The sequence below is a fragment of the Phoxinus phoxinus genome, assembly GCF_949152265.1.
Source record: "Phoxinus phoxinus genome assembly, chromosome: 23".
NCBI classification, from domain to species: Eukaryota; Metazoa; Chordata; class Actinopteri; order Cypriniformes; family Leuciscidae; genus Phoxinus; species Phoxinus phoxinus.
In genome coordinates this window covers 13,067,797-13,086,223 of record NC_136898.1, presented here as the reverse complement: position 1 = coordinate 13,086,223, position 18,427 = coordinate 13,067,797, and the positions used below count along the sequence as shown (strand labels likewise).

The 18,427-nt window shown below is 37.7% G+C and overlaps 1 protein-coding gene across 7 annotated transcripts in view; it reads left to right on the top strand.

Annotated features, from left to right (window-relative positions):
- Positions 1 to 18,427, top strand: part of synj1 (synaptojanin 1) — a 32,481-nt gene that overhangs the window by 634 nt on the left and 13,420 nt on the right. For 3 of the 7 annotated variants that reach the window (XM_079600788.1, XM_079600787.1, XM_079600792.1), the window contains exons 2-17: positions 392 to 539; positions 763 to 849; positions 1,254 to 1,521; positions 1,692 to 1,917; positions 2,650 to 2,733; positions 4,771 to 4,832; positions 6,496 to 6,592; positions 6,748 to 6,923; positions 7,616 to 7,697; positions 7,784 to 7,936; positions 9,722 to 9,887; positions 10,481 to 10,504; positions 10,861 to 11,052; positions 11,533 to 11,617; positions 11,828 to 11,968; positions 12,060 to 12,252. In XM_079600788.1, the coding sequence (XP_079456914.1) occupies positions 416 to 539; positions 763 to 849; positions 1,254 to 1,521; positions 1,692 to 1,917; positions 2,650 to 2,733; positions 4,771 to 4,832; positions 6,496 to 6,592; positions 6,748 to 6,923; positions 7,616 to 7,697; positions 7,784 to 7,936; positions 9,722 to 9,887; positions 10,481 to 10,504; positions 10,861 to 11,052; positions 11,533 to 11,617; positions 11,828 to 11,968; positions 12,060 to 12,252 (2,160 nt within the window). In that variant the 5' untranslated portion in view covers positions 392 to 415. Of the gene's footprint in view, positions 1 to 391; positions 540 to 762; positions 850 to 1,253; positions 1,522 to 1,691; positions 1,918 to 2,649; positions 2,734 to 2,911; positions 2,990 to 4,770; positions 4,833 to 6,495; positions 6,593 to 6,747; positions 6,924 to 7,615; positions 7,698 to 7,783; positions 7,937 to 9,721; positions 9,888 to 10,480; positions 10,505 to 10,860; positions 11,053 to 11,532; positions 11,618 to 11,827; positions 11,969 to 12,059; positions 12,253 to 18,427 lie in introns of all 7 variants that reach the window. The other 4 variants (XM_079600791.1, XM_079600790.1, XM_079600786.1 and 1 more) reach the window with 3 other exon arrangements.

The following is an 18,427-nucleotide window of genomic DNA, read 5'->3' as shown; positions in this document are numbered from 1 at the left end:
AGCTCGTTGCTTCGGCTTTGAAGGGATTTGTGTTCATGTTACATCCCTTGCTGTCGTGATGACAGCAGAACTAACATGTTTCTGTTAGTATCGTGTTGTCTTTCTTCCCTATAGTGCGCTGAAAATGCATGATCTTTATAGCATGCTTGTGTGTTTTAGCAAGACGAATGTCGAAAGCACGAACTGTGCAGCCCTCTCAGTTTATTTCCTTCCTCATATTATAATGATTTATGACAGGATGCAGTCATAAAACACTTTGAATTGTGTGTTTTTGTGGTTGCATGATGCGACATTTGATGCACCTGCAGGCGGTTTGAGGGTTCGAATGTTTACCAGACCCCTGCGGTGTTTCCTTCATGTCAAAGAAAATGTAATTTCTTTTCTTATTCAGGACTGAAACAGGTTGTGTCGAGCCATGGCATTCAGTAAAGGTTATCGTATTTATCATAAGCTGGATCCACCTCCATACAGTGTGATCGTGGAGACCAGGAATCGAGAGGAATGCCTGATGTTTGAGTCTGGAGCCGTGGCTGTACTGTGTAAGACTGTCCTCACACCCTTTATAATACTTACTTTTTATTTATTTTAAATCAAAAAATGTTAAACCTGTTTAAAACGTTGATTTCCATTGATTCCCAGAATTTCCTAGATGCAAGAGAAAAAATGCCTTAAATATTGTATATTTGCATATAACTGTTTTGGAGTCTATAAATCATCTGCAAATATGTGTTTTTTAAGTAAATGTTTTGATGTCATCCACAGCGGCGGCAGAGAAGGAGACCATCAAAGCGTCGTACACCAAGATGCTCGATGCTTATGGGATACTGGGAGTTCTTCGTCTTAACCTTGGTACAGTTTCTCAGCCTTTTTTTCTTCTTCTTTCTCAGTTGTGTTTGTCATCACAACAAATACAAATCCGCCCTGTCGCCAGATTAGGTGTAAATCTCACCACTGCAAAACCAAGATTTATGGAAGAAAAATGCACAACATATTATTAAGCAGTTTTTATACAAATATAGTCACTAATTACAGTGTAACTACAAGGTCAAGAGTTTGCAAGTGTAATATATTTCACTGTCATCTCTTAGAAATATGTATTGAAAGATTTCTTAAAGAATACAACATTGACATTGAGACTCATCCACCCCAGTATTCAACTAAGTTGATGATACATAGTGTCTGATTCTTCACATTCTGAATATGTGAAGGTGCTTCGAACTGAACTCTGAATCCGCTTCACTCTTCTCCCACAGGAGATTCTATGCTGCACAGCCTGGTGGTCGCAACAGGCTGCAGTTCAGTTGGAAAAGTCCAGGATTCAGAAGTTTTTCGGGTAACGGGCACAGACTTCGTCTCTCTGAAGAATGACCCCTCAGATGAGGACCGGATCGCTGACGTCAGGAAAATCTTAAACTCTGGGAACTTCTATTTTGCCTGGTCCTCCACTGGAGTAAGTCTGGACCTCAGCTTGAACGCACACCGCAGGATCAGAGAAGACATATCTGACAATCGTTTTTTCTGGTGGGTATTTTTCAGATTGTAACCTCAAAGGTCCGTTTGATCTAATATAAAGAAAAATTCCAAATATTTATTTTTAGTGTTTTATGTGTGCAAAATATTTCCAGTTATTTGGACTGTTGAACTCAATCAGTAGACAAAAAATGGTTATAATGGAAAAGTAATCTTCACAGGAATCAGTCCCTCCATCTCCATCTCAAGCATTATGGGGTGAACTGTGATGACTGGCTGCTGAGGTTGATGTGTGGCGGTGTGGAGATCCGCACCATCTACGCTGGGCACAAACAGGCCAAAGCCTGCGTGATCTCTCGGCTCAGCTCGGAGAGAGCAGGCACACGTTTCAATGTCCGAGGCACAAATGACGACGGCCAGGTGGCCAATTTTGTGGAGACAGAGCAGGTATGCCAACAATATGAGTTACCTGTGAATGACTAATGAACACACACTTCCTTAACCCTCTGGTGGCCTTTGGTCATTTTGGCCACGCCCAAAAAATAAATACATTTTGAGTTGAATTTTTATTTTTACTTCATCAGAATGGCATAAATCTTGGTTACTTTTGTGGCACTAGCTATATAAACACAAATACAAAAAAAATTGTCTCACTTGAGATCTTTGTGGTCAGAAATAACCACCATAGGAAATATATCTACAGTCTACATTTCAGCCACAATTAAGTAGTCTTTGATAATGTCTAAATGTACATCCAAATGCAAAACCTAATAAAAGTTTGTAATTGCATCTGAAAATATTCCTATGAGCAACTAGGGGATACCCAGCCGTGTGTGTGTGTGTGTGTGTGTGTGTGTGTGTGTGTGTGTGTGTGTGTGTGTGTGCATACACACAGACAGTAGTCAACATTTTAAGTGGATCAAAAAAGTGAATCTAAGTTGTCCTAAGACAAGAACGGTATTGTTGTAATTCATGTATAACTTTGATGAAAGGTTTTGATCCACTTCAAATATTGACCACTGTATATATATACACCATAGTATTAATTATGATTTTCTTAATTTCTCCCATCAGTCTACCTTCCATGCATTGGATTTTAAATACCTTTGCTTTTTAACTTAAACACTGTATTCATTGAAAATAATATTTTAAAAAAATCTAATTCTGTGTTCCCTACAGGTCGTTTTCCTTGACGACAAAGTATCCTCCTTCATTCAAATCCGAGGGTCAATACCTCTGTTCTGGGAGCAGCCAGGAATTCAGGTACAATAAAGCTTTGAATCAATATGACGCATGCTTGCAAAATATTTGCATTGGGCTCTACTGCGCTGAGCTTTTAGGAGTTCCAAACCCCTGCTGAGTCATCATAACAAACTTATTTTCTTGTGTTTCCACTTCACCACACCACACCAGTGCTGACCCCCTTTATTCATATTATCAGAAACACTCGTTTCAGGGGATTGTGTTGCAGCTGAATCAAAGTCGAGAGCCAAAAGGACTACTTGGGAACCAGGAGCTGGTACATTGAAGGTTTAGTTCTGTCTGGTGGATGATCTGTTCTTTACTGCAAAGAGTTTGTGCAATGTCAGTCGGTGAAAGTTGCACCTAAACCGAGATTCATTTTGGAAAGGAGCCAGATTCGGATAAATGTATTGCCTTCTTGCGAAATCAAGTTAAGATGCCAGGAAGCAGGTCTGGAAATGCCCGTGTCTTTCCTCTGACATTGCATAGATGTTATCATCTCTGCTTTTAGTGGGAAGCTGGTGAGGTGACCCTTCTTGAGCTGTTTTTTCAAAGCTTTGCACTGAACCTGAATGACAGGTGTTTTGTGTCATTTCAGCCCATGGTGGTATTGGTTAAGGGAGTCCATTATCTTCACTGTCTGCCAACCTAAGAGCAAAATAATGGAAGTAGTATCGCCACATGATACTTTTTTCTTTTCTCTCAGAAAGCTCAGGGTAATGTGAGCTCATCTCTGCTGCCATTCTGAATGTATGAAATATTAATGGCAGGGACCTGCAGAGGCAACAAACAGAATTGGGTGGGACTCTGCACAGACTGACTGAATCTAAAGCATGAATGTCCCGCACCAGCTCTTAAACGGGGGTCTTCAGCCTATAAGGACCTCTTGTTGGAGGTGAAACAGGGACCATCTCTCACATCTTGATGGGGGGGGGGGGGGGGAATACAAATTAGCATATTTCAATATATTACAAATGTAAATTACATTGATTAAAAATAGTTACCAATAATCAACAGGGTTTTTTTGTACATTAATAACACCGTTTCAGTGTTATTAACATAACTTAAACTATTAAATTATTTTCAATAATTAGAATAAAGCTGAAAAAATGTAATATAAATATTAGATGAAAAACTTTTCAAAGAAATATTAGAAATGTTAAGTTGAAGTACTAAAACTAGAAAAATAAAAGAAATTAAAGAAACATAAAAACCTAAAATAGGAAAAATGACATAAAATTAAAATGAAAACTGTAAATATGAATATTAAATAGTCAAATAAAAGCTAATTAAAAACATTATACTATGTAAATATACATACTATGATAGTATATAAATAATGCTAAAATAACACTGTTTAATGTGATGGAGACACATATTTCACTTTATATTTAAGCTTTGCTTGTTTTAGCTTTGTTAACTTTTTTTAAATGAATTTTTGTTTAACATGTTTAAAAAAAAATCACAAAGATTACTGGTAGTTTGAGATCAAACAATAATTGACAGACCAACTGCAGCACCATCACAGGTCACTTGTTGAAGACCCCTAGTTGCAAATTTTGTAATAAATAGGGTGAAAATAAACGATACAAAAGGCATAAAATTCAAACAATGAAAGGACAGTATTTCAGTCACCCTAGTTAGAAGACACCATGAACCAATCAAATAGCAGGAAGAGAAACCAGTTGTATTCAAAGTTGTAACCTTATATGAGAAGCCAGGAAATGAGAAGCCAGTCATAGCCTAGAGATGGAAAAGTCCTCTGTATTGCTTACCTATTATGGTTGTAGGTGTGAACGTAATGCGTTACGCTGAAAGATGTGAGAGCAGTTGGTCAAATGTCATTTGAAATCATAACTGATGGCTCCACTGTGTTCTGTGGCAAATGTTTTTCATATCTTCAAATGCAGCTCTACTCAGCAGGTGGGACAGGCCTGTGTTGTCTTTTTCTCTCATCTTCCTTCCCTCTGCCACCTTAATTTCCTCTTGCACCAAATATGAACCCATATTCAAACCATTCACAGGTCTTCCTTTTTTGTGTTTTCTTTTTTCACAAAGGTGGGATCCCACCGTGTTAAGCTGTCCCGAGGTTTTGAAGCAAACGCACCTGCTTTTGAGAGGTAATTAAGATTCCGCTGCTTTCTGGTGCTGCATGAGCCAGTGTCCAGCTGTTCTGGCTCCAGCCCAAACATTAGTGCGTGATGAAAGCAATCCAGCACACATTTGCGGAGTGCGGGCCCTGCTTCAATCAGTCCTGTTATTTACCACGGCTTGGATGGGAATGTTCAGTCATGCCTAAGGATGTATTTTTAACTAGTCGATGTGCAATTATGGTCTACCAGACCCCGATCAGATGGGTTTCTTAGGCAGCGTTTACACACACGACAGATGGATGAAGTGCTACAGGGGGTCTCAAGGCGCAATTTAAAAGTTGAACTTTTTCAACAAGACTTATTGCTGTCGCATAAATGCAAACCGCTCATGGCATCAGCATTGATAGCATGAAATGCTGAATACAAGCATAAGATGTCTAGCCCCTTACTCGTCCTTATATAAACATCTCGAAACCCATTCTATAAAGTAAACCCAACTGTAAAATAATACTTTGACCATAAAAATCATATCTAAAAAATACCTGTAATGCACATTAGATTAAGTAACTACTTTGTACTAAACATTAACAGTAAATTAATAATTTAATAAAATGCACTTATTGTGTTCATGTTTTTATATTGTACTGTAAAATACCTGCATAACCCACCCCAAAACCTAACCATACCATGAGAAGAAGTACCCATATCCCACCTCAATAGCAGCAAAAGTGTTTTGCAATACAACACGAAGACAATATGTACATAGGTTTTTTGTTGTTTTTTTGACGTAATTACTGAGTGGTTAAAGACATCTAATACAAAATGGGACCAAAAAACATGATGTAGAAAATATCACACATAAAAACATCAAACTAATAATTTATTATTTGTGTATTTAATAAATATTCAGTGTTTTATGAAAAATATTTTAACAATTAAAAAATGTAAAAATAAATATATTAAAATATAAGAAAGGATTTTAATTAACTAAAATTAAGCTTAATATATATATATATATTAAGCTTAATATATATATATATATATATATATATATAATTACATACAAATCTTAAACTTATTAAACTTAATGAAAAAAATAGAAGTTTTAGCAAAGTTAAATAATAATAAACAAAATACAGGTAACCAAATTTATCTTATTTATGTGTAAGGTTTCTTGTTGAGTGCAAATGTTTGTTTTTCAACTAATTCTATTACAATTTCTCTGTAATATAATATAATAGATGAATTGCCTATAAGAATGTGAAAAATTACAATTAATTACATTTAAATAAATAAACAATTGATATTTCATTTAAACACTTATTTACACAATATTTAAGTATTTTCAAAACAAATCATAGGTTTAAAAATGCTACATTTGTTATTTATGAAATAAATCCAGCCCTGGCTCCTCACGCTGAGCATCATGGACATTCTTTATTCATCATGAGTCACTGCTCTGTTCCCTGGAGTGCTGAGTCAGGTCGTGATGAGAGGAAGTAGATGCGTGAGGCTTTCATTTCTCAACCTCCGTCACGAATGAACTATTGATCACTTGTTTCCATAGCTTTCTTTGAATTTTCTTGAAGCATTGGATTGCTGGAGTAGATATACATTTGTTATTTATTCCGCTTCAATACGATTAATGTGAATGAACGTGTATTAACCCTGTGTGATGTTTCCTGTCCAGACACTTTAGTGCTCTGAGGAGGCTGTATGGCAAACAGGTGATCATCAACCTGCTGGGTATGAAGGAGGGGGAAAACATGCTCAGTAAAGCATTCCAGGTGATTTATTTTTTTTGATTTTTTTTTTAAATAATCCGGTTTGGCGGGCTACAGTACTGTATTTCTGATGTATTTCAATACTCTAGAGTATGACTAAACCATAGTGGTTGTTCCGCTTTCTTTACTGTGTAAAGACTCTTTGTCTTCGCCCACAGAGTCACCTGAAAGCTTCGGAGCATGCAAACGCCGTGCGAATGTTGAACTTTGACTATCATCAGATGGTTAAAGGTGGGAAGACTGACAAGCTCAACACTAACCTGAAGCCTCAGATCAGCAAGTTTCTGGAGGAATGTGGTTTCTTCTACTACTCAGGGGAGGCCGGCATCCAGAGGTGGGGTTATATACCGTCCCAACACTGCTGGTTGTGGAAGAATAGCAAAACATTTTCTTCACCGGGTTATTTAATTTGTTGTTGTGTTTACTACTGGAAATATCTAGTGCAGGATATATTTTTGTTCTTTTAGCAGAAATAAAGTGACGTTTTTATCTATGCACAATATAATGTAAAATAATTGTATTACAGTTTCTTTATAATATGGTATAATAAATTATATAATACAGGGAAACAGCTTCTTGAGGAAACTACAGGGGGCTTTGTGAGTTGATGTAATGCTAATAATTAATTAAAAATAAAAACAATTTAAAACAACAAAATCAAAGTAAAACACTTAATGAAAAAATATGAAATATTTTATTTAATTTCCTTGCCTGTTGTGTGACCATTAACTGACATCAAAGAACTGTGAATAAATTGTTGTTAAATTACTGAAATATTAACTTAAAATCTCAGGGAGAACTTCAAGTAAATATGGTTTGGCTGACAAAAAAATGTGTGAATATAATACAATTGATCATTCTGAAAATTGATATTCATTCAATTTAAATGATGAAATAATTTACATTTTGATTTACACAATATTCAAGTAAAAACGCTCTCAAGATTCTGGGTCTACAAAGTAATTGGCTAAGGTGTTAACCAAAAATATCTGAATAAATCGTCTACCACAATTGTGTTCACTACAGATGTCAAACTGGAACCATTCGTTCCAATTGCCTGGATTGCTTAGACCGAACAAACAGTGTCCAGGCCTTCATTGCACTTGAGGTATATTTGTAACACAGTTACAGTTGTCTTTTAAATTTTTCTTATCTTTCATTTATTATATTATATAGTATGTCTCTTTTTTTTAGATGCTTCCAAAACAGTTGGAAGACATGGGTCTGACGGAGAAGCCTCAGCTGGTGGCTCGCTTTCAGGAGGTCTTCCGCTCTATGTGGTCCACCAATGGAGACTCCGTCAGCAAAATCTACGCAGGCACTGGTGCTCTGGATGGCAAGGCTAAGGTGCGTGTCAGCTTGTAACACACATGCAAAGAATGCAGCACAAAAGGCAACGGAGAGCTGAAAATGGTCGTTTCTCTGCGATCTTCGCCCCTTAAAGTCCCCATGTAGTCAATCATTTTATCCCTTAAAACTCATCTTTGATTACCCACCTGACATATTTAAAAGTTTTTTTCCTAGAATTTTTTTTAAGTCATGCTTTAAAAAAAGCTTGAATGTAACTCCACACACCCTTGCTTAATTTAGTATACGCGGTTCTATGAATATGCAAATTAGCCCCGCCCCCACTCACTCACACCAGCTCAGAGATCCACTCGTTGACGATCACACGTTGACGTGATCGGTTACAAGGTAGCTTGTGACGTCAGAAACATCAGAGATTTCAAACATTTTTGTCTTTGGTTCACTGCAGTTTTAAGGAGAAAATACTCAGCAATGGTGTTGACACATGAATTTGCACATGGTTTGTAATTAAAACAACACAATAGATGCACAGACATATAAACAACATTAAAAGCTTGATTTTCACCTCAGAGGGACTTCCAAGTTTTGTCTAAGTTAAGGTTGTCTTAACTCATGTGTCTGCTGTTTTTTCTTGCTTTCCTATGGCTGTTCCTCTTCCTGTTCGGTAAGTTATCTGTAGCCAGTTGTGTCGATTTGAGTTGTGATGCTGTATTTATCTTGTCTGCTCTGTTTTGTTTTGTGTCGGTTGTGTTAATAGAGAGAGATTACTGAAGCTGGCAGTGCTGTCAACTTTAATTAGGCCTCTTTACAGACCGTAAACCATAAAAGCTTGTAAACCTCTCCCAGCTAGGCCTCAAACCTCAGGCTTTATCTAGCTAAAAACAGAAAAAAAAATATTTAACAGGGCTCCAGTGTAACATTTGAGAGCATGAGCACCGGTGCCACTACAGATGATGGCACCAGCACCTAATTTGGTAGCAGTGGGGGGATTTTTCATCATAAAGATAATTTAATCATAAAATTACTATTATTTTGCGTTAATAAGTGCAGTAACTAAGAATATTGCATGCTTATTTCTAGGAAATGCACATTTGACAGTAAAGTGCTGAGCTTGAGTTGAGATACTGCTAAAATTTTAATATTTTTTATTTTTGGTCATCACATTAAAAATAACGTTTAAATTGGATAACACGTAGAGCTTTGCTGGAAAAAGTTTGAAGCACTTGAAAGTCCTTGAAAAAAGTGCTTGAATTTCACTCTCAAAAGGTGGTATGAACCCTGAAATGAATAGTTTAGAAACATTCGACTGTTTCTGCCACAATACCATGGTTACAGTTAGCGTTAGTACATTTAATCCATGGTGAATGTTGGTGATTTGTGGACTGAAAAGCCTTCTTTAACTTGTTCGTTCATGGCTCAATGCTTCTCTTGGTTTCCACATCAGTGTTGTTTGATCTGATATGGTTTATAACAGATAATTCTGCACCGGATTGGAATGCTTCCCACTAGATCTCCCAGCGCTGTGTAGTAACGGTATCACTTGATCGAGATCGGCCCGCAAGTAAACCTGTTCTGAGCTTGTGCTGCGCTGTCTAATATTGGTCCGAGCTCAATCAGAAAGTGGGGTTTCGTTCCGCTTTCATTTCGTTTGCCATTTGATGTTTTTCATATGCAACAGAAATGGCAGCTCTTATCAGTTGGTGAAACGTGGTGCAACTCATTTTAAAATTTAGTCACACCAGCAGGACATTTAGTTTTGTTTTGTGGTTCCAGCCCTTAACTGTTTTATATTAACTATTTTGTTTGTTTGTTTTTTCCCTGTAGGGTGGAAAGCTAAAAGACGGCGCTCGCTCGGTCACCAGAACCATTCAGAACAACTTCTTTGACAGCTCTAAACAGGAAGCCATTGACATCCTGAGACTGGGCAGCACCCTCAACAGTGACCTGGCAGATAAAGCACGAGCCCTTCTCACAACCAGCAGCCTGTATGGTACGATTTACAACACCACACTCTAGAGTCGGAAATAAACCAGGGCTCTGGGGGAAAAATGCCTGTGAATATAACAAAAAAATAATATTATAAATTTTTTTTGGAATACGGGGATAAAAAAATGCCCATGTAGTGAACATAAGTACCATTAATAATTATGGACACATGGTATTATAATATGTTGTTATTTTGTATTTTATGACTATTTTACTTTATTTTTATTTTAGGATTGACCATTTTTTATATATATAAATATATTCAATATTTAAAATACCTGGTAAATGCTTATTAGACTTCACTGTTTCAGGTACAGTTGGTTACATTCAAACATGCTCTGCACCATTTTTTTTGTGTTTGTGGACATGGTTTATGGGATCCGTCTGCTCTAGTGGACTGATTTCATCGTGTGAATGTGGATCTGAATGAGTTTCCTCATGCTAGCGTGCTAATCTGCGGCTCCCGTCTGCTTTGGGTGTGAGATTAGCTCTGAACAAGAGGACTAATGCTGTTATCTGTCTAACGGCTAACTGTTAACCTCTCTCTTCCCCCTCTCCCTTTCTTTTTCTTTTTCTCCTTAATGCTTACGATTTAAGTCACTGAGCCCATTTTACAGTCAGGTACAGTATACACAGACCAGCCATAAATCCATAACTGTTTATGTTTCCATGTGTCATAAACTCTGTGTTTATTTTGGCGCCTCTGACATTGTACTACGTGTTTTTATCTTTTTATCATCCTTTTAATTTTCTGTCTAGTCTTGTTTTAAATACAATATATCATTTTGTCCAACTTTCAAGGACAGAATTTAATATGTCTCATAGTGGTTTGGTCAATGTCATATGCATTATATTTTCTTTTGTGCGCTCTGGCCATTAGTTCCATGTCTAAGATATTATTTCATATCCAACTGTAGTACTCATTAATCATTTTAATGAAGGTTTTGATAAGAATTTGTCTCCCTTACTGTTTCTAGCATCTCCCAGAGTGCTTCTGGGCATGTGTCAGAACTACTACAAGTACACACGACCCAAGAAGATCAGAGTGTGTGTGGGTACATGGAACGTGAACGGGGGCAAGCAATTCCGCAGCATTGCGTTTCGTAACCACACACTTAATGATTGGTTGTTGGATGCTCCAAAGAAGGCCGGACATCCAGAATTCCAGGGTATGTGTTGATGCAAAGTCAATGCAAATGATACTTCAAAGGGAAATGAGGTTGCTGTGTATTTAGAGAGGACCTATTATGCCCTTTTACAAAGTCTTGTATTTGGGGTCTACTAGAATTGTTTTGTATCCTTGAATGTTCAAAAAACACCTTATTTTTCACATATTTTGCATTGTTGCAGCACCTCTCTTCCCAGTCTGTCAGTAATGCTCTGTTTAGTTCCTGTCTCTATGAAGCCCCTCTTTCGGAAAAGCGCAATGTGCTCTGATTGGTTGGCTGAATCAGTGTGTTATGATTGGTCAACTGCTTCGCGCAGCTTTCGTAAATTCCACGCCCCTTACCTTTTTCATGCTCAAACAGCAACATTACACACAAAAAAAAGCATAATAGGTCCTCTTTAATATATGTCAGTTTAATGACTAATGAAACTAGTGAAAATAATTTAGTGGCCTTTAGTCTCAGACTTTTTTTGTCATGCAGATAGCAAATCCAACCCCGTGGACATCTTTGCTATCGGCTTTGAGGAAATGGTGGAGCTGAACGCTGGCAATATTGTCAGCGCAAGGTAAGAACTAACCTGACGTTAGAGATTTCAAAGTTCACTTGTTTTGCTTGCATAATAAGCGGGAAACAACATTTCCTGTGGTCCGTGGTTGGAATGTGCTACACAGTAATCATTTGTTTCAATCGGCATTTAAGGTTAAATATTTCTTTGTGATATCGTCGTGCTCTCGTTCCTGTGAGAACTGTTGAACTTTTCTTTCTTCCCTGGCAGCACCACTAATCAGAAGCTGTGGGCTGCAGAACTGCAGAAGAACATCTCACGAGACCAGAGATACGTGCTGCTGGCCTCAGAGCAGCTGGTGGGTGTGTGTCTGTTCGTCTACATACGCCCTCAGCATGCACCGTTCATCAGGTATATTTAACGGCTTGCAAATTAGTATGATCGTTTCGAGGATTTAGATGACTTCTCTGTTCTCACATTATGTGTTGCTGTTCTATAATAGGGACGTTGCTGTTGATACAGTGAAGACTGGCATGGGTGGGGCCACTGGTAATAAAGGAGGTGTGGCTATCCGCATGCTCTTCCACACAACTAGCATCTGCTTCGTGTGCTCACATTTTGCCGCCGGCCAGTCACAAGTCAAAGAGAGGAACGACGACTACAATGAAATTGCACGCAAACTGACCTTCCCTATGGTAATCATTTATGATGTAAAAATGTGTTACTTCTGTTCAGGTTATGATCACCTTCTTCTTTTTATAATAATAATAATATTAGTAGTAGGGCTGTCAAAATGAACACAATAATGCATGAGATAATTAATTTTTTTAGTTTAACACGTTAAAATATTTAATGCAATTAACTCAGTATCCTCTTTTTCGTCATCCTTTGGATAGTATTACATTATGTGATCACGCTCTTCTTCATGCAAATGCTTTTAAACCATTCCAGCACGACAAAACACAGAAGAGAACTAAGTGCGGTACAGGCGTCCTGTCTTTGAATCTCCTTTCTGTGGAGATTCACACTCCACTCACGCGCACAGAAAGCTCAGATAGTTTGCCTGTTCTCTTGCATGCTTGTAAAAACATCAACACAAACTTGTGCCAAAATGGCCGTTTTGTCGAGGATCCTCATAAGCACAGTCTTAAATTAGTTGAATAAAGTATTAAATGAACATAAAGGGTTGTCAGAAAATGGATGTGTCAGATTCATCCCATGTGCGTGACGCGTCCGGTTTTAAAGTGACAGTAGCCTAATAAACTTGCCGCTCTCTATCATGTTAATCAAAGAACAAAAGAATAATAGAAAATCCCTCACTACTTTCAACTGAATAACTTTTGTAGCTTTAATAAAAATTAATCTATATTTAATTTATTAAGTGTTTGTGTTTGATAACTTAATTTAATTTCTGGATATTTCCTACCTGTTAATCAAATATTTAAAATAGACTTTTTTTTGTTTCTACATTAATTTGGAGATTAAATGTGAAATTATTACAATATAAAAATATATTAAAAACTTTAAATGGTTAGGTGCGATTAATTACAAAAATAATGTACAGTTAATTAAATGTGTTAATCGATTGACAGCTCTAATTAGTTGTTGTAGTATTAACATTTAAGTAGGCCTACATAATAATGAACTATTAAAGGGTAACTAAACACTAAACCAACTTTTTTTAGTTAATGATCTGTAAGAATGGAGCTTCATAAATGCTGTTCATTGATTCGAGTACTTTTTTTAACATTTGAGTATAAAGTGTTTTAATTTTCAAATATATGGTGTAAAAACGTCTGAGTGCTGCCCTCTTCAGGTTAAACGGAATCTCGTGAAGTAGGGGTACTCTCTGACGTAGGGTACTCTGTGACGCTACTCTGCCACGCCCCTGGCAGCCCCTGGTATAAAAGCATCTGCTTCCGTCAAAAGCACTGTAGGAGTCAGGAGTTGGAAATTGGAATTACGAGTATTGAAAACGATCAGGATAGCGTATTTTAGCATCTAGTTAGCATAGCATTTATATAGTTATTTAGATTATTTCGTGTAGCCTAGGTAGTTATTTAGCATAGTTGTTAGTGTTGTTAGAAGCATAGTTAGTTAGTAGCATAGTATTGCATCAGTTAGAATAGTGTAGATTTTTAGCATTAGTTTTGTCTGTGTTTAGTACAGTGGTTAGGCTGGTATAACTGTTAGGTGTAGTGTTGCTGGTTGCATAACTTTCCCCCAGACTTGGAAATTAGCGCCAGTGTTTACATGCACTTGTGTGCCAAACGCTGCTCTTCCTGCATGGACTCCACAACCGCCGGCGCGTTTTGCTGGATATTTTTTTTCACATAGCGGCAAAATATGCTTAACGTAGGTCAATAGTAATAATAATCCACTCAGATACTGGCCCCATTCTCTCTTGCGCGGCTGCTTCGCTAGCATCGTCGGATGCCGATCGCGATGCGGGAGTTAATGCGATGCGACACCGCAGTTTGAGCTCGCGGCTCGAATTGATATGGTTTTAGCTCTGTGTCCACAGACAATTCCTCCACTTCAGGGGAAGGTGGGGAAGAAAAGTCCTCGACTTCAAATGACCGCTCTGTTGCAATTGCAAAGCTACTTGCGTCACTCCAGTCACTCTCTATCTTAGCGAGTCTGACAGCAGAGGTCCCGCCAAGATGGCGTCCTGCTAAGTTTGCCTTCATCGAGCTCCGCTGACTAATCCACTTTTAACAGCCAAACTACACTATTTACAATCCCGTTCCGTGTATTTGTTTACATAACTACTTCATACTTGTCCCTCGACAACTTAAAGATGAAATCTGCAGCAGACAAAAGGAAAGAAAAAGAAATGTCGCGCGCTTCACGTGGGTCGGATATGAGCCTCCACAGCTATTCGTCTCCCAGTGAGATCCTCTTATCTGCTCCGTTCCCGGAGAGCCCAGGTAAACCCCCTTCAAAGAAAGGCAAAGCAGAGGACGACGCCGTGATTTCTTCTCTCTCACAGCTGATTAATAATCGCTCAGATGCCCTGGAGAAAATGGTGGGTGATAACGCTCTTAAAATTGAAGGGCTAAAAAAGACGGTGGACTTTGTATGTGCTGAGTTGAATGATATTAAGGGGAAAGTCGGCCACGTCGAAGCTAGACTAAATACTGAAGAAAAGAAAATGGAGCTCTGCGAAACAAGAATTGCTGACTTGGAGAGATACTCTCGCCGCTGGAACCTGCGCTTACATGGGGTACCTGAAAAGGAAAATGAAAATGCCAGAGCCGAATCTATCCGCATTTGTCTGGCCACCTTTCCAGAGGAGAGCAAAACTCTTCCTGATAAGATTGACACTGTTCACCGCATTGGGAAGAGGCTTCCGAATATTTCAAAACCGCGCGCGATCATCATTCAGTTTTCCTCACGTGTGATGAGAGATGGTGTGTGGAGGGCGGCGAAATCGTCAGAGTTCCTGCGGGCGAACGGGTTTCGATTTACTGAAGATCTCACTGCCTTTGACCGAGAAAGGAGGCAGTTGCTTTGGCCGGCCGTGGAAAAGGCCCGCAAGGAGGGGAAAAGAGCGCATTTTGTCGGACACCGTGCATTCATAGAGGGCTCTGAAATTAATCCTATGTAAGCCTGTTCAGACTGTTCTCATTCCAAGTGAACTTTTTGAGCTTCTTTTCGTTATGGAGCGGAATTATTGATGGCTGTAACCGCACTTGACCTGGCTATGTCAGCTGCTTGTGCGTTGTCAACCTCAGTTAGCGCGACTTTTTCTTTTTTGCTGTTTTTTGCTGTTCTTTGTTAAAAGAGTTATTTTTGTATGTCTATTTCAGTTTTTTCTCTCAATGCCAGGGGTCTAAGAGACATTACTAAACGGAAGGCTTTGTTTCTATATGCCAAATCGTTCAAAACTGATTTTTGTTTTTTTCAAGAGTCCCACTCCGTTGCCAGTGATACTGCGTTTTGGAAAAATCAGTGGAACAATGATGTTTGGATGGCTCACGGTTCGGAGCGTTCAGCTGGAGTTCTGACTTTGAAAAACCTTTTTGCTGGGGACGTTTTGCACTACTTTAGCGACCCGAATGGACATTTCCTGCTTATGGTAATTTCTTTAAACAACACTGTGGTAATACTAATTAATATATATGGATATAATAGTTCTCGTGAGAATGATCTACTGATTGATGCGATAGAAAGGAAAATTCTGCTGTGGCTTAATGCATACCCAAATGCTTTAGTTTTCATTGGTGGGGACTTTAATATTGTACCTGATAATAATCTCGATAGACTGCCACCTAAACAGATTGCCTCTACCAATTCTAAATTAAAAATATTAATGGATAAATTTGATATTATTGATATTTGGAGGGAAACATTTCCGAATATTAAATCCTATACTTGGAGTAACAAAAATTGTTCTAGACAGTCCCGAATAGACTACTGGCTTGTTTCACAATCTGTTAGGGACTTTAATGTTTCTGTTAGCATTCTCCCTTCACCCATGACTGATCATAAAGCAACTCTTATTCAATCCCCTCTATCTTCAGTTATCTCTTCTTCAAAACCTAGAGCCTCTTATTGGAAGTTTAACTCTTCTTTGCTTAAGCATGACCAATTAAGGGAAAACATTTTATATTTGATTGAATATTACTGGATCAAAGCACAAAAGGAAAATAAATACGGCCTCAATTGGGAACTACTTAAACATGAAATTAGCAAGTGTGCTAGGAATTTTGGCAGCCTTCTAGCTAAACGTAAAAGACTTGATGAGGAGACAGTAATTTCCAAAATAATGACTCTCTCTGGTAAAATGCAGGATGGTTTGTCAGAAGCTGAATTGGCAGAATATATTGATCTGCAAACTCAGTTAGACTCAATGTATAAAAATAAGGCAGAGGGGGCTTTTATTCGCTCGAGAAGAAGGTGGCTAGAACAAGGAGAACAAAGTACAGCATATTTCTTCAGAATGGAAAAGAATAATTGTAGAAATTTAACTATTAACTCTTTAAATTTAAACGGTAAGGTTAGTTCTGATCCTAAGGAAATCAGCACATTTTGTGCGAACTTCTACTCAAATCTTTACAACTCAAAATATTGCAAAGACTCAGCTTTGTCTTTTTTCCAGTCTCTGAAAGATGTTAGGACAATATCTAATGAAGATAAGAGCGCTTGCGATAGTGATATATCCATTGGTGAAATAATTGAGTCTATTGAAGCTCTTAAGAACAATAAGTCGCCGGGCACAGATGGGCTGACAGCCGAATTGTACAAAAAATTTGCTCTAGAGTTAGCACCTTTCTTGCTGGAAACCTATTTGGAGAGTATTGCGTCTGAGACACTTCCGTCTACTTTATCACAGGGATTACTTACATTAATACCTAAACCTAAGAAAGACATTCTTTTGATTGATAACTGGCGTCCAATTTGTTTATTAAATTGTGATTATAAGATATTAGCTTTGTTACTGGCCAAAAGACTTAAACCGGTTCTGAGTACAATAATAGACGAGACTCAATCAGGTTTCATCACAAAGAGGCATATTGCTAACAATATACGCCTTGTTTTAGATTTGTTGGACTATGATGAACTGATTAGAGATGAAAGTTTTATTCTTTTTTTAGATTTTTATAAAGCTTTTGATTCCCTTGAACATGAATTTATTTTGCAATCCCTGCATAAATTTGGTTTTGGTGATTTCTTTTGCAAAACTGTCTGTACGTTATACAAAAATGGAAACTGTTCAATTAATCTGAAATCTGGCACTTCTCCCAGGTTTAATGTGCTTAGAGGGGTGCGCCAGGGTTGCCCAGTATCGCCTTATTTGTTCTTGATGGCCGCTCAACTCCTAACTACTTCCCTGTTGAATAGTCAATTACAAGGGGTTAATATAGCAGATAAACATATTATTATTACTCAATTAGCTGATGATACCACACTCTTTTTAAAAAACGACTTGCAGATCCCTATCGCTCTTGATCTTATTAAAGTGTTCTCGAAAGCCTCTGGCCTTTCTTTGAATTTAGATAAATGTGAACTTCTTCCCTTAAAGTCCTGTTCTGCTCCATTCCTGCACAATATTCCTGTTAAGTCTCAAGTGAATTATTTGGGTGTTACAATTTGTAAAGATGTCAAAACGAGAGGAAAATTAAACTTTGATCCAGTAATTACTAAAGCTAAAAAAAAATTCAATTCCTGGCTCCAAAGAGACTTGTCTTTACGAGGAAGGGCTCTCCTTGCTAAAGCAGAGGGTATTTCTAGATTGACCTACCCTGCTCTTTCTTTGCATGTGGATAAGACATTTTCAGTAGAGGTTGATAGAATGCTTTTTGATTTTTTATGGAAACACAAAAGACATTACATCAAAAAATCTGTTGTCATAAATAGCTTTGACCATGGCGGTTTTAACTTTCTTGATTTTGCTTCTTTAAACAATACGTTTAAGATAAATTGGTTAAGGCAGTTCTTGAACGATTCTGATTCCTTTTGGAATGCTATTCCCAATTATATTTTTTCTAAAGTTGGTGGTCTCCCCTTTCTGTTAGTATGTAATTATAATATCTCTAAATTGCCCATCAAATTATCAAATTTCCATAAGCAGGTACTTTTGGCCTGGCACTTGATTTACAAACACAATTTTAGCCCCCACAGGTATTTTATTTGGAATAACCATGATATCCGATACAAAAATAAAACACTCTTCTTTTCAGATTGGTTTAATAATAATATTATTTTGGTTTCTCAACTTGTAAATTCAAACGGTCATTTGTTTTCTTATTCTGAATTCTTATCTAAATACTGTATTCCTGTCACCCCACGAGACTTTGCCATAGTGATGGATGCCATCCCCAGTGGAGCTATTGCACTTTTGAAAAACTCAGGTGATTCTTTACT